The sequence below is a fragment of the Lipophrys pholis genome, assembly GCF_963383615.2.
Source record: "Lipophrys pholis genome assembly, chromosome: 4".
NCBI lineage: Eukaryota > Metazoa > Chordata > Actinopteri > Blenniiformes > Blenniidae > Lipophrys > Lipophrys pholis.
Window position 1 is genome coordinate 35197052 of NC_137637.1, and position 12651 is coordinate 35209702.

At 48.6% G+C, this 12651-nt stretch overlaps 1 protein-coding gene across 1 annotated transcript in view; it reads left to right on the forward strand.

Moving 5' to 3' along the window:
- The window catches only part of stab1 (stabilin 1), a 92223-nt gene extending 83299 nt beyond the window's left edge, over window positions 1-8924 (forward strand). Inside the window, exons 68-70 of the mRNA XM_080461178.1 lie at window positions 5005-5154; window positions 6835-6939; window positions 8753-8924. Of these exons, the coding sequence (XP_080317304.1) occupies window positions 5005-5154; window positions 6835-6939; window positions 8753-8824 (327 nt within the window). The 3' untranslated portion in view covers window positions 8825-8924. The remainder of the gene's footprint in view (window positions 1-5004; window positions 5155-6834; window positions 6940-8752) is intronic.
- Window positions 8925-12651: the final 3727 nt, after the last annotated feature.

Consider the following 12651-nt stretch of genomic DNA (forward strand, 5'->3'; position numbering starts at 1 on the left):
TATGGAAGCGTTTTGAATTCACATAAAGAGACACGGGAGGTGAGGAGGACAGTTTATCTCTGCGTTGGTCTGGCGACTGTTTGGAGTTGATTTGATGAATGAAGGAAGTTGTGGAGGGAAATGGAGTCGGACCTTCTCTGGAACCAGAGAAATGAAAAGTCTGAAACATTCATTTAACTTTCTGACAGGACTTATCGTCACGATTCCTGCTGCTTTAGAAGTAAGTACTGCAGTAAACAAAGACCAAGCATCCCTCAGTACTTTACTGCAGTAAACAAAGACCAAGCATCCCTCAGTACTTTACTGCAGTAAACAAAGACCAAGCATCCCTCAGTACTTTACTGCAGTAAACAAAGACCAAGCATCCCTCAGTACTTTACTGCAGTAAACAAAGACCAAGCATCCCTCAGTACTTTACTGCAGTAGAGAAAGACCAAGCATCCCTCAGTACTTTACTGCAGTAGAGAAAGACCAAGCATCCCTCAGTACTTTACTGCAGTAAACAAAGACCAAGCATCCCTCAGTACTTTACTGCAGTAGAGAACGACCAAGCATCCCTCAGTACTTTACTGCAGTAAACAAAGACCAAGCATCCCTCAGTACTTTACTGCAGTAGAGAAAGACCCGCCCACTTTAGAAGATGATTGATCAGGACGTCCAGGTCTAACGTGTCCTCGCTGCACATCGATCCGATAGGATAAGAGAAGAGACGTTCTTCTCAGTCCAGCCGGGGTCGTTTCAGTTTCAGCTCCTCTGCTCATGTAGAAGCGACACTGAAACTCCAACAACATTTTACTCTCTTTCAAAAATGGATTTGGACTGAAGCCGTTTGTTAGAAGCCGTGACGGTTATTGAACGTTCCAGCGGTCCAACTGATCTCCTGAGGTTCAGTATTTTTGCTTCAGCCATCGATGAAAGTCTTCTGAACGCTGAATCCTGATACTTCAGGTGTTCCAGCTCAGACCGTGCAGCGGCGATCAGTCAGGACTAGCTCAGCATTACTGAAGGATTGTTGTTGACCGGTCCAGTTGTTTCACTCAGTCCGGGGTATTCTGATGCTGACAGTAAGAAAGAGGAAACATGGCGGCTCTCAGCAGCTTCATCACATTTCTACTGAAGCTGGGAGCTGAATCCTGTGAAGACGCACTTCATTTCTTCCACTAAAGTTCCTGGTTTGTCCACCGACATTTGAACTGAGGATTCTAGAATCTTCCATTTTCCCATGAGGAAGTCGCTCAGATCCTCCCACCGTTTCCGTCTCCCAGCCTCCCGTTTCATTAGACCCTCCTTCCCTTTGTCTCTGAAGCTTTACTGGTAAATGTTAAGAGGCTGGAGCTCCGGCCGAGGCCCTCTGATGATGAAGGTCGTTTACTCTTCATAGAGAATATTTTATACTGGTGGAGTTACATCACATGGAAACATTACGCCCACCATGAAGTTCACATGTTTCTTTTAGAAATCACAACATGAGATGATTTCACAGGAGGAGACGAGCTGCAGGTCGTCTAATGTCGCTACGCGGCGCCAGTTTCTGCTCCGTTCATGGCGTCATGGCGTCGTGGCGTCGTGGCGTCATGGCGTCGTGGCGTCGTGGCGTCGTGGCGTCATGGCGTCATGGCGAGCGCGCCGCACTAAAAGCGTTTGGCTTTCCCAGTTCGACCTGAAGGGGTTTCTGGAAGCTGCTTTGTGGCCACAGAGGAAATAAACTCAATGATGGAGCAGCTATTTGTCTCGTCCTCCTCCTCGCTGGGTGCAAGGAAGGCGTCGCCGTCTCCATGGCAACCGCCATCTTTTCATTATCGAATATGGCTGCGGGACGACAAACAACAAACGTTTCCACTGCTTGGTTACATTTCCTCTGCTGTAAGCTCACAAGATATGTTGGTTTTATGTTCTAAGTTTGAAGCCCAGTACCACAGTACAATCCTTCAAAAAGAGGTTTGTTCTTCAGAAGATAAAAGAGAATAAAAAGCAATCAGACTGAAAAGAACCTGAAGAAGGTCACTAATGTAGAGGGACTTCAGTTAACTTTAGAAACATTCATTTTAAAGATAATGCAGTTCAGATATTGATTTCTTCTTGTTTAATTTAAACCAAATCCGATTTTTCTTTTTTTCTGAAAAGATTTAACTTTTCTCATCATGATTAGTTGAATTGTGTCAAAAGACCAAATAACTTTGTAATTATAAATCTTAACCGTCACATCATTTGTCCCAAGCAGCTCCTGGTGAGGCCAGTGGTCTGTGTACAAGCCTTTTCACCTCACTGCCGGCGGTTTGATGAAGAAGAGTCTCTGTGATGAAGAGCTGCAGATCAGCTCCTCCTGCACTGATCACTTCAGGACTGTTTATTCTTTTTTCTCTTCTGTTTCTCAAAGAAAACAGGGATTCAGACTGAATGAACTAAATATCTCTCGTCACGAAAACGTCCAGCAGAACATGCACACCAAGTACTGTGAATATATGAGTCAGTATTAAGTACTTATGGTTAGAAACTCATTTCCCAGCAGCTGTTAACATTTTAGATTAGGCCTTGTTAAGGTAAAATGGTAAATGGATCTAAATGATGTAGTTCCTTCCGCTGGTACCGTCATTCACCCAGTCACACAAACATTCACACACCAACAAGGGCGTCCAATCGTCCGTCCACTGGGAGCAGTGTGAGGTTCAGTGTCTTGCTCACAGGCAGAGTGATCAGCAATCGAACCTGCAACCATCCAAGGGCGTGTTCACATCCAGAGTCAGACGTGAAATCGAACAAGAGCTCTAGTCAGCTTGAAAACCTCCATCTTGGTTCCTTTACTAACGATCTTTCTCATGGGCGGGGCTAGAGGACATGACGCAGAGCGCAATGCATTCTGGGTAGGAAACAAACAAAGCTGACAGCACTAATCAGAAGACGCAGATGCAGAAAGAAAAAGGTGGAAAATATCTTGCGGGCAGATGTGAAGTAGAGAGGAGGAAGTAGTGAGGAGGAAGTAGAGAGGAGGAAGTAGTGAGGAGGAAGTAGAGAGGAAGAAGTAGTGAGGAGGAAGTATAGAGGAGGAAGTAGAGAGGAGCAAGTAGAGAGGAGGAAGTATAGAGGAGGAAGTAGAGAGGAAGAAGTAGTGAGGAGGAAGTAGAGAGGAAGAAGTATAGAGGAGGAAGTAGAGAGGAGCAAGTAGAGAGGAGGAAGTATAGAGGAAGGAGTAGAGAGGAAGAAGTAGAGAGGAAGAAGTAGAGAGGAGGCAGTAGAGAGGAGGAAGTAGAGAGGAGGAAGTAGTGAGGAAGAAGTAGAGAGGAGGAAGTAGAGAGGAGGAAGTAGAGAGGAAGAAGTAGAGAGGAGGAAGTAGAGAGGAAGAAGTATAGAGGAGGAAGTAGAGAGGAGCAAGTAGAGAGGAGGAAGTATAGAGGAGGAAGTAGAGAGGAAGAAGTAGAGAGGAAGAAGTAGAGAGGAGGAAGTAGAGAGGAGGAAGTAGAGAGGAGGAAGTAGTGAGGAAGAAGTAGAGAGGAGGAAGTAGAGGAAGAAGTAGAGAGGAGGAAGTAGAGAGGAGGAAGTAGTGAGGAAGAAGTAGAGAGGAGGAAGTAGTGAGGAAGAAGTAGAGAGGATGAAGTAGAGAGGAAGAAGTAGAGAGGAAGAAGTAGAGAGGAGGAAGTAGAGAGGAGGAAGTATAGAGGAAGAAGTAGAGAGGAAGAAGTAGAGAGGAGGAAGTAGAGAGGAAGAAGTAGAGAGGAGGAAGTAGAGAGGAAGAAGTAGAGAGGAAGAAGAAGAGAGGAGGAAGTAAAGAGGAGGAAGTAGAGAGGAGGAAGTATAGAGGAGGAAGTAGTGAGGAAGACGTAGAGAGGAGGAAGTAGAGAGGAGGAAGTAGAGAGGAGGAAGTAGAGGAAGTAGAGAGGAAGAAGTAGAGAGGAGGAAGTAGTGAGGAAGAAGTAGAGAGGAGGAAGTAGAGAGGATGAAGTAGAGAGGATGACGTAGAGAGGAAGAAGTAGAGAGGAAGAAGTAGAGAGGAGGAAGTAGAGAGGAAGAAGTAGAGAGGAAGAAGTAGAGAGGAAGTAGAGAGGAGGAAGTAGTGAGGAAGACGTAGAGAGGAAGAAGTAAAGCGGAGGAAGTAGAGAGGAGGAAGTAGTGAGGAAGACGTAGAGAGGAGGAAGTAGAGAGGAAGAAGTAGAGAGGAAGAAGTAAAGAGGAAGAAGTAGAGAGGAAGAAGTAGTGAGGAGGAAGTAGAGAGGAAGAAGTAGTGAGGAGGAAGTAGAGAGGAAGAAGTAGAGAGGAAGAAGTAGTGAGGAAGAAGTAGTGAGGAGGAAGTAGAGCTCATTGATATCTGCTCTGAAGACTTTATATCATGGTTGTTTGTGGTACCCATTAGCCACAAGCTAACTAGCCCAGCCCCCACGGGCTAAAAAGGCGGGACTTCCTCTTTCGGTCCGGACCAATCAATGGGCTGTGTTTCTTCTTCACTTCCTCTCTGGTCAGTGTTTTGTTCAGACGACAGCCCCCTAACCTCAACCAATCATAAAAGAACCCTCTGAACTGTGAATGTGGACCTGGAGACCTGGGGACCTGGAGACCTGGGGACCTGGAATCCTGGAGACCTGGGGTCTTTACTTTTCAAACTCATGAAGACACATGAAGTGGCTGGGACCATTTTTACCTCCCAGTCACATCATGTGCTTCACTTCCTGTCATGGGAAAAACATAAATAAATGAATAAATATATAAATATATAACAAGATGGCTGCCAGAGTCAAGCACACCAAGGAGGGTCGCCTCTGTTAGTCATCCTGTGGGGCGGCGCTGCAGGCGACCTGGTACGGAGCCACGTCTCCATGGCAACAGGGCAGGAAAGTGTAGCTGTTGTCAAGGTGCTTTGAGGCGGACAGATAAGAGTAGGTGTGTGTGTGTGTGTGTGTGTGTGTGTGTGTGTGTGTGTGTGTGTGTGTGTGTGTGTGTGTGTGTGTGTGTGTGTGTGTGTGTGTGTGTGTGTGTAAAGGTTTCTAAAGGGTTTGTGATACCTGTCGTCTTCAGATCTTCCACTCGGCCTCCAGAGGACACGCCCACCCGGGCGGCGTGGCGTTGTCCGCCGTGTTGACGGTGCTGCTGGCGTGCGTGTTAGCCGCGGTGGGCTACTACCTCCTCAAGCACAAGAACGACAACTTCCGCTTCCGCTACTTCAAAGTGAGTTTCCGTCAAGATTTCCAGCATCCGTAGACAGCAACATGTTGAGGCTGGTGCCAAACTACAGGTCAGCAGCACTTTGGTTGTGGTTCAGCTGTTTACTGTCATTTTGAGCCGAAGTATTTTCAAGATGACGAACTAGTTTTCACCACAGTAATAGTATTTCTGCAGAGTAACAATGATAATATCCTGATACATCCTGTTAGATAATCATCATCTAAATACTCGTGACTCATTTATCGGTCCTACCTTTTGTTTGTTTCGGCTCTACATGGGGCCATTTTATAGAGCGACGGTGCAGGTCAGTAACAGAACCCCTGAAAGCTCAGAATGACTTTTCTTATTGAAATGATTCATGTGAAGCGTTTCCATCGCCTTTCTTTGGTCACAGGCAACAGCAACACAAAAACATTTTAACCGACTGTTAAGAATAGAACCTACTTTATCAATCCCAGAGGGAATTTCCTCACCGTGGAATATTCATGTAATACAATATTAAATCCATCAAATAAGTAAGAATCAATAGATGCAGTAGAGCAGAAAGTCGACAGCTTCCTGTTTCCCAGCTGGAGGTGGGACCCAACAAGCCGGAGCTTCAGGTCCAGTCTCTCCAGGGACGTCGGCGCCACCAGTCTGTCCTCTTTAGATCCATGCAGGACGTCTCGCACAGCACCAGGACCTTCTAGAGACAAACCCCGCCCACACCCGCCAAAAGACTCGGTTTCTTCTCCGTCGTTCTGAAAAAAAATCCACACGTCACCATGAACTCAAAACCATGTAGTCCAGAGGCCCAGTCTTTAGGTGGCGCTGTAACTGCCATAGACTGGGGGGTAACTGGGGGGTCTGGTCTCTAGGATCCTGTGGGGGAGGGGGGGTCTGGTCTCTAAGATCCTGGGGGAGGGGGGGTGGGGGGGATGGTCTCTAGGATCCTGCAGGGGAGGGGGGGTCTGGTCTCTAAGATCCTGGGGGAGGGGAGGGGGATGCTGGTCTCTAAGACCCTTGGGGAGGGGGGGATGGGGGGGGTGGTCTCTAGGATCCTGGGGGAGGGGGGGTTAGGACGCTAGGGGGCCTTTGTGGAGTGAAGCAAGCTGTCTTCTTCTACATCTCCTGCTGTGAGTCAGGCAGTCTGTCGGGGTGGGTGGGGTGGGTGGGGGGTCGGTGGGGGGTCTGGGTGAGGAGCTGATACTTTCAGAGGAGGGTGTGAGGCCATATGGAGGGCGGGGGTAGGAAGGGGGGTTAGCAGGGGGGGTCAGCGGGGGAAGCAGGCCCTGACAATCAAACCTGTTAAAAAGCAGATTGAGTTGGCTCCACCCCTCTGCTGCCGCTCTGTCTGTAGCCCCACCTCTCACATTGACATGGTGATGACTGGCTCCGCCCACTTCCTGTCAAGAAGAAAACCAAAGGTCAACGAGCAGGAGTGCAGTGGCATGCTCCTTCAGGTTCTGCCCACTTCCTGTCGTACAACAGTCTACATGAATAACCCTGTTGTTGCATTACAAAACAAACACACTGCCACCTGGTGACCAGGCATGGTAACTACAGCGTTGTTTGTACAGGAAGTGTTATCAGACCTGCTGGTTTTACTCTGGCGTGTCTGACTCCTGAAGAGGTTTGCTGCTGTGTGAATCACTGTGGTCCTGCTAACAGACGAAGGTCTTCTTGTCTTTGTCTTTGTGGCAGAATGAAGACGAGAACGATTCCCCGGGTGGCAGGAACAAGCCCACCCTGGTCTCCATCCCAAACCCTCTGTACAACGCCTCCAGAGCGTTCAGCGAGCCCTTTGGGGTGAGTCAACAAGCAGAGGAGGTTCAGCTCCACTGGGAATAACAAACATGGAAACCTGACACTGACCCAGGGAAACTCAATATTTCCTTCAAAGGACCTTTTTCCTCCTCTCAGCAGCAGAAGGATTAGAAAAGGCAGTTTAACGACTCAACGGGGAAACATTTATCCATAATTCAGATGTCCTTCGGTTTGTCTCTTGTCAAACCTGAGGTTAAAACATGTCCCTGATCCACTCAGCCGTCTGTATGCATGTTGTGGTTTATTCCATAGTCGAGTTTCAGGTTGTGATCTTTGTGTCTGGTTGGTGACTCTTCCTGTGCTTACAGATCTCACTGCTAACCGTCTCCAGCAGGGATGTTCCTGGTGACTAACTCATTAACCCTAACCCCAACCCCAACCCCAACCCCAACCCTAACCCCAACCCCAACCCCAACCCAAGATGAATCACCCCCCAAAAAAAAGGGAAATACTAAAAACAAAAAGGCAAAACTTTTGGCTCAGTATTGTTTCTATTAAGAACCCGGATCTGAAACCACATCTGAACACATATAGTGTTTTAAACTTCTCCTGTTCTCCTCCTCCTGATGTTCTCTTCGTCCTCCTGTTCTCCTGTTCACCTCCTCCTCCTGTATTATCATCTGGGTGTGGACGACGCCTGAGCCTTTTCCTTTCACTCCATCGACACATCGGCGTCGCCTCACAGCGAGACAATCTGCCGGCGTTTCTCTGGTCAGTTCAAACACACTGATGAGGACGACTGAAGACTGAGGACCCGTTTCCACGACAACGTTTCACCTGACAACACCTAATCCGCAAAAAAAAGAGTGTGTTTCCACTGCAGCAGCAGACACAGAGACAACCATGTAGTTAGTCTGCCGGGCCACTGGAGGGCGCTGCTGCTTGATTCTGTAATGAAACTACACAGACGTGTGCAGAGAACAAAACACTATAAAGGTGAAGAAAATGGAGAGAACCTGACATCCTAGTGGGCTGATGAGGAACCGGATTCTATCAGGGAGAGTCTCAACTATTAAACTACTGATCTGGAGGATAAAACTAGAATATGGACCGCGGGTCGTACCACTACGGGTCGTACCACTACGGGTCATACCACTACGGGTCGTACCACTACGGGTCGTACCACCGCGGGTCGTACCACCGCGGGTCGTACCACCACGGGTCGTACCACTACGGGTCGTACCACTGCGGGTCGTACCACCGCGGGTCGTACCACCGCGGGTCGTACCACCGCGGGTCGTACCACCACGGGTTGTACCACCACGGGTCGTACCATGTTTGTTTACAACTGGATGAGCAGGAGGGAGGGGGGGATGAGCGGGGGAGCAGGAGGGAGGGGGGGATGAGCAGTAACAGGCTCTGGAGCCTCCATCAGTCTCTGCAGGAGGGAACAGAGACCTTGAAAGAATCTTTCCACCTTGGGAGCCGGATTAAAAACTTTGTGGATCCAGTGGATCAGAACACTGGTGCTGTGTAAACGGACCCCCCAAAGTGAAGAAAGTTTTGCGGATACACTGGAATTCGTTGTCGTGGAAACGGGGCCTGGATTGTCTGTGAGGGTCTGATTCAGATGTTAAACCTGGTGAAGGATCGTCCACTCCGTCTGTCCCATGTGATTTTAGCAAAAGACGAGTCAGATTAAGGACACGAGACATCCCGGCGTCATCTCGTCCAGACCGCCGCCGGCAGCCTGGCGTCACTCCTTCTCCACCCGAACACCAAACAGGACGACTCCGTCCGGATCGCAGGGCGACGGCCTCACACACTCTTTGATTCTCCTTCCTTCTTCCTGCAGGAGACGAGTCAGCAGGGGGCGGAGCCAGCAGAGCGTGAAGAGCCTCCCAGCCTCCTGGACGTGGACCAGTAAAACCAGCTCAACCAGTTTAACTGGAGCGCTCTGTGTATTTTCACAATAAAGCACTGGCTTCAACATTCTTCACATTCTACTGTGGGGTCACTTTGTGTCCAAGAACCAAATCAAACTTGTCAATCTTCTGAAACAAACGTTGTTTTAAGCAGAAGTGGATCAATAAAATTGTGTGTGACAACAAAGCAAAGCTTTATTGATTCTCGTTTTTTGTGACAAATATTTGCACTTGTTTTCACACCTGAGAAGCTTTTTTCAGCCTCATTCTGTTTCTTTAAGCTTCAGCGACTCACCAGCAGTTTCCTGTAGGAAATAAGAGGAGCCACATGTTGACCCACAGCTGCCTCGGTTTTCCAGGTTTTCCAGGTTTTCCAGGTCAAAAAAATAAAAACTGTGTTGGCAAAGCCTGATAAAACATCAGCATTGAAAGAACGTCAGTATTTATATTGTGTAAAAACTGTGTTGTGACACAGAAACAATCTAAGAACCATTTTTCAGAACAACTAACATGAACCAAATCAATTAGAAGCTTCAAGTGAAGAAAAGTTTGTCTTTTACACTGAAGTGTTTTGAAAACCCTGAAAACCATGTAGTTTTCATGTGGGGCCACTAGTGGGGGCTGTTTGTTTTTGTAATGAAACCCAAGGAAGAATAATCACTAATGTAGATCTGAAATAATAAACAATAAACAATAAATGCATACAAGACGCTCTAAACATTAAAACTCGGAGAACGAAGGCGTTCTCATGGACAGACCACCACGTTGGACTGTTATTACAGTGACTGTCAAAATAAAACTACTATGTTGGATTGTTATTATGGTGACCGTCAAAATAAAACTACTAAGTTGGATTGTTAATATTGTGACTGTCAAAATAAAACTACTTCGTTGGATTGTTATCACGGTGACCGTCAAAATAAAACACCAAGTTGGACTGTTATTACAGTGACTGTCAAAATAAAACTACTATGTTGGATTGTTATTATGGTGACCGTCAAAATAAAACTACTAAGTTGGATTGTTAATATTGTGACTGTCAAAATAAAACTACTTCGTTGGATTGTTATCACAGTGACTGTCAAAATAAAACTACTATGTTGGATTGTTATTATGGTGACCGTCAAAATAAAACACCAAGTTGGACTGTTATTACAGTGACTGTCAAAATAAAACTACTATGTTGGATTGTTATTATGGTGACCGTCAAAATAAAACTACCAAGTTGGATTGTTAATATTGTGACTGTCAAAATAAAACCACCGAGTCCAGGAGAACATGGACTGGGAGTCATGACATCATGGAGGAAACTCGACTCTACTGAGCATGTGCAGAGGAACTACTTCCTGTAGTCGAGGGTCGCAGTAAAAGCTTTTGAGGAGAGTCTGGTTTTCCCCCGTGAACTTTCCTCTAGGCTGAGTTTTCAATGACGAAATGAAACTTCATATTAATAAACTTAATAACAGCTTATTGCCCAATAGTTCATCACTGTTTTAACACTGGGTGTAAAAAACAACTGCGGTTTCTTTTTAATATTACTGAGATCTTTTTGTTTATTTGGGAGTTTCAACCTTTCCCACAGTCAGTCTGGTTCATTAAACACAACATGACTACCAGCCAGTCACTAACGGTTTCTAATCAGGGACGCAGAGGACGGTAAAGATCATCCCTCTGCCTGCCTGCTGCCGTCTTCCTATAAATCACTAATGACTTTGGAAATGTGCTGAGTCGGCAGGAACACCGTGGAACGACGTTACAGACGAGGAGGAGGAGGAGGAGGAGGAGGAGGAGGAGGAGGATCCCTGCAGGCTGGTCCGAACCACCGACCGCCACCGACCACCACAAACCTCACAGACGCAAGTCGGGGACGGACGGTTGCCGTGACGATTTCAGTCTGGTGCTGAGAATCAGATCACGACATCTCGATCACGTTCTCTTGGTTCCTGTCCCTCCGGAGGATGGAACCTGTTTGGTCTCATTTGAAGCTCTGCTTGTTCGGAGTCTGGACCTGCAGGAGGACAGGCTGACGCTGTGGAGCTGCAGCAGCAGCAGACGGACCCTGGAGGTCTAAAGGAGATCAGCTCCCACTGAAGCCTGACGAGATCAGGTGACGACGTTCCTCCATCTTCTGTCTCATGTTGGTCCACATGAGACATGATTCAGTTTAGAGAGTGAAGAAGCTCAGACCTCTCTGGCCTGGAGGAGAACCTCTCCTGGAGGAAGAACCTCTCCTGGAGGAGAACCTCTCCTGGAGGAAGAACCTCTCCTGGAGGAAGAACCTCTCCTGGAGGAGAACCTCTCCTGGAGGAGAACCTCTCCTGGAGGAGAACCTCTCCAGTGGTTCCTCAGACCTGGTAAACCTTTAACGTAGACCAGATGTATGGATCTTCTCCCTCCAGGAAATGAGACCAACCCAGTTGTTGAAACATAAATTTCATTTTAATCCTCAACCGTTTCACCTTCTACTAGATCGATTCTCCTGAAATGTGCAGGAACCCCACTGAGACCCGGGTTCCCCGACCCGGACACGTTCCTGTCTGAACCTTTTTAACCTCTTGAAATCTGCTGCAGGAGTTTGAATCTTGAAACGAAGGAACCTCTTCCTGACCTCCTGCTCTGCCGTCACCCACCTGCTCGGCTCGCTGCAGGAGGAAGTTCTGAGGTCTGTGACCAGGGAACCTTTACAAAATGGAGGGCGAGCGGCGGAGGAGGCTTCTGGTTCTTCTACTTCTTCCGCTTCCTGCCCGCCGCTTCTGCTTCCTGCCGGCTGCTTCCTGCCGGCTGCTTCCTGCCGGCTGCTTCCTGCCGGCTGCTTCCTGCCCGCTGCTTCCTGCCCGCTGGGCTCCCTTCCCCCAACAAAGAGCTGAGCTGCTGATCAGCAGAGCAGCTGGGGAATGTTTCAGCTGGAGAGGGTGACTGTGGGGGAGAGAAGGGGAGGAGTGAGGACTGGAGACCCTGACCTCTTCCTCCTCCTCCTCCTCCTCCTCCTCCTCCTCCTCAGAAGAAGAAAATAAAAACCTGCCCGCCGGCTCACATTTGAGCTCCAGGCAGAAGAGAGGTTCAGGAAGAGCTGATCAGCCGAGGCGGTGCTGGAAGTGGCAGCTGCTTCCTGTTGAGGGGGAACAGCCTCCATCCTGATCCTCCACCCTGAGCCTCCACCCTGATCCTCCATCCTGATCCTCCATCCTGAGCCTCCATCCTGAGCCTCCATCCTGAGCCTCCACCCTGATCCTCCACCCTGATCCTCCATCCTGAGCCTCCATCCTGATCCTCCATCCTGAGCCTCCACCCTGATCCTCCATCCTGAGCCTCCATCCTGAGCCTCCATCCTGAGCCTCCACCCTGATCCTCCATCCTGATCCTCCATCCTGAGCCTCCATCCTGAGCCTCCATCCTGAGCCTCCACCCTGATCCTCCACCCTGATCCTCCATCCTGAGCCTCCATCCTGATCCTCCATCCTGAGCCTCCACCCTGATCCTCCATCCTGAGCCTCCATCCTGAGCCTCCATCCTGAGCCTCCATCCTGAGCCTCCACCCTGATCCTCCATCCTGAGCCTCCATCCTGAGCCTCCACCCTGATCCTCCACCCTGATCCTCCATCCTGAGCCTCCACCCTGATCCTCCACCCTGAGCCTCCATCCTGAGCCTCCACCCTGATCCTCCACCCTGATCCTCCACCCTGCAGGCGTTTGTGTGTGGAGCGTGTGATTAACAGCTCTGTTCGTCTCCCGCCGGTCGCTCACTAATGTGTCTCCCACAGAGACCAGCAGAGCCTTCTGGACATTTACTTCATGTTGTCGGAGGTTTTCTGGACTTTTCCCAAAGCAA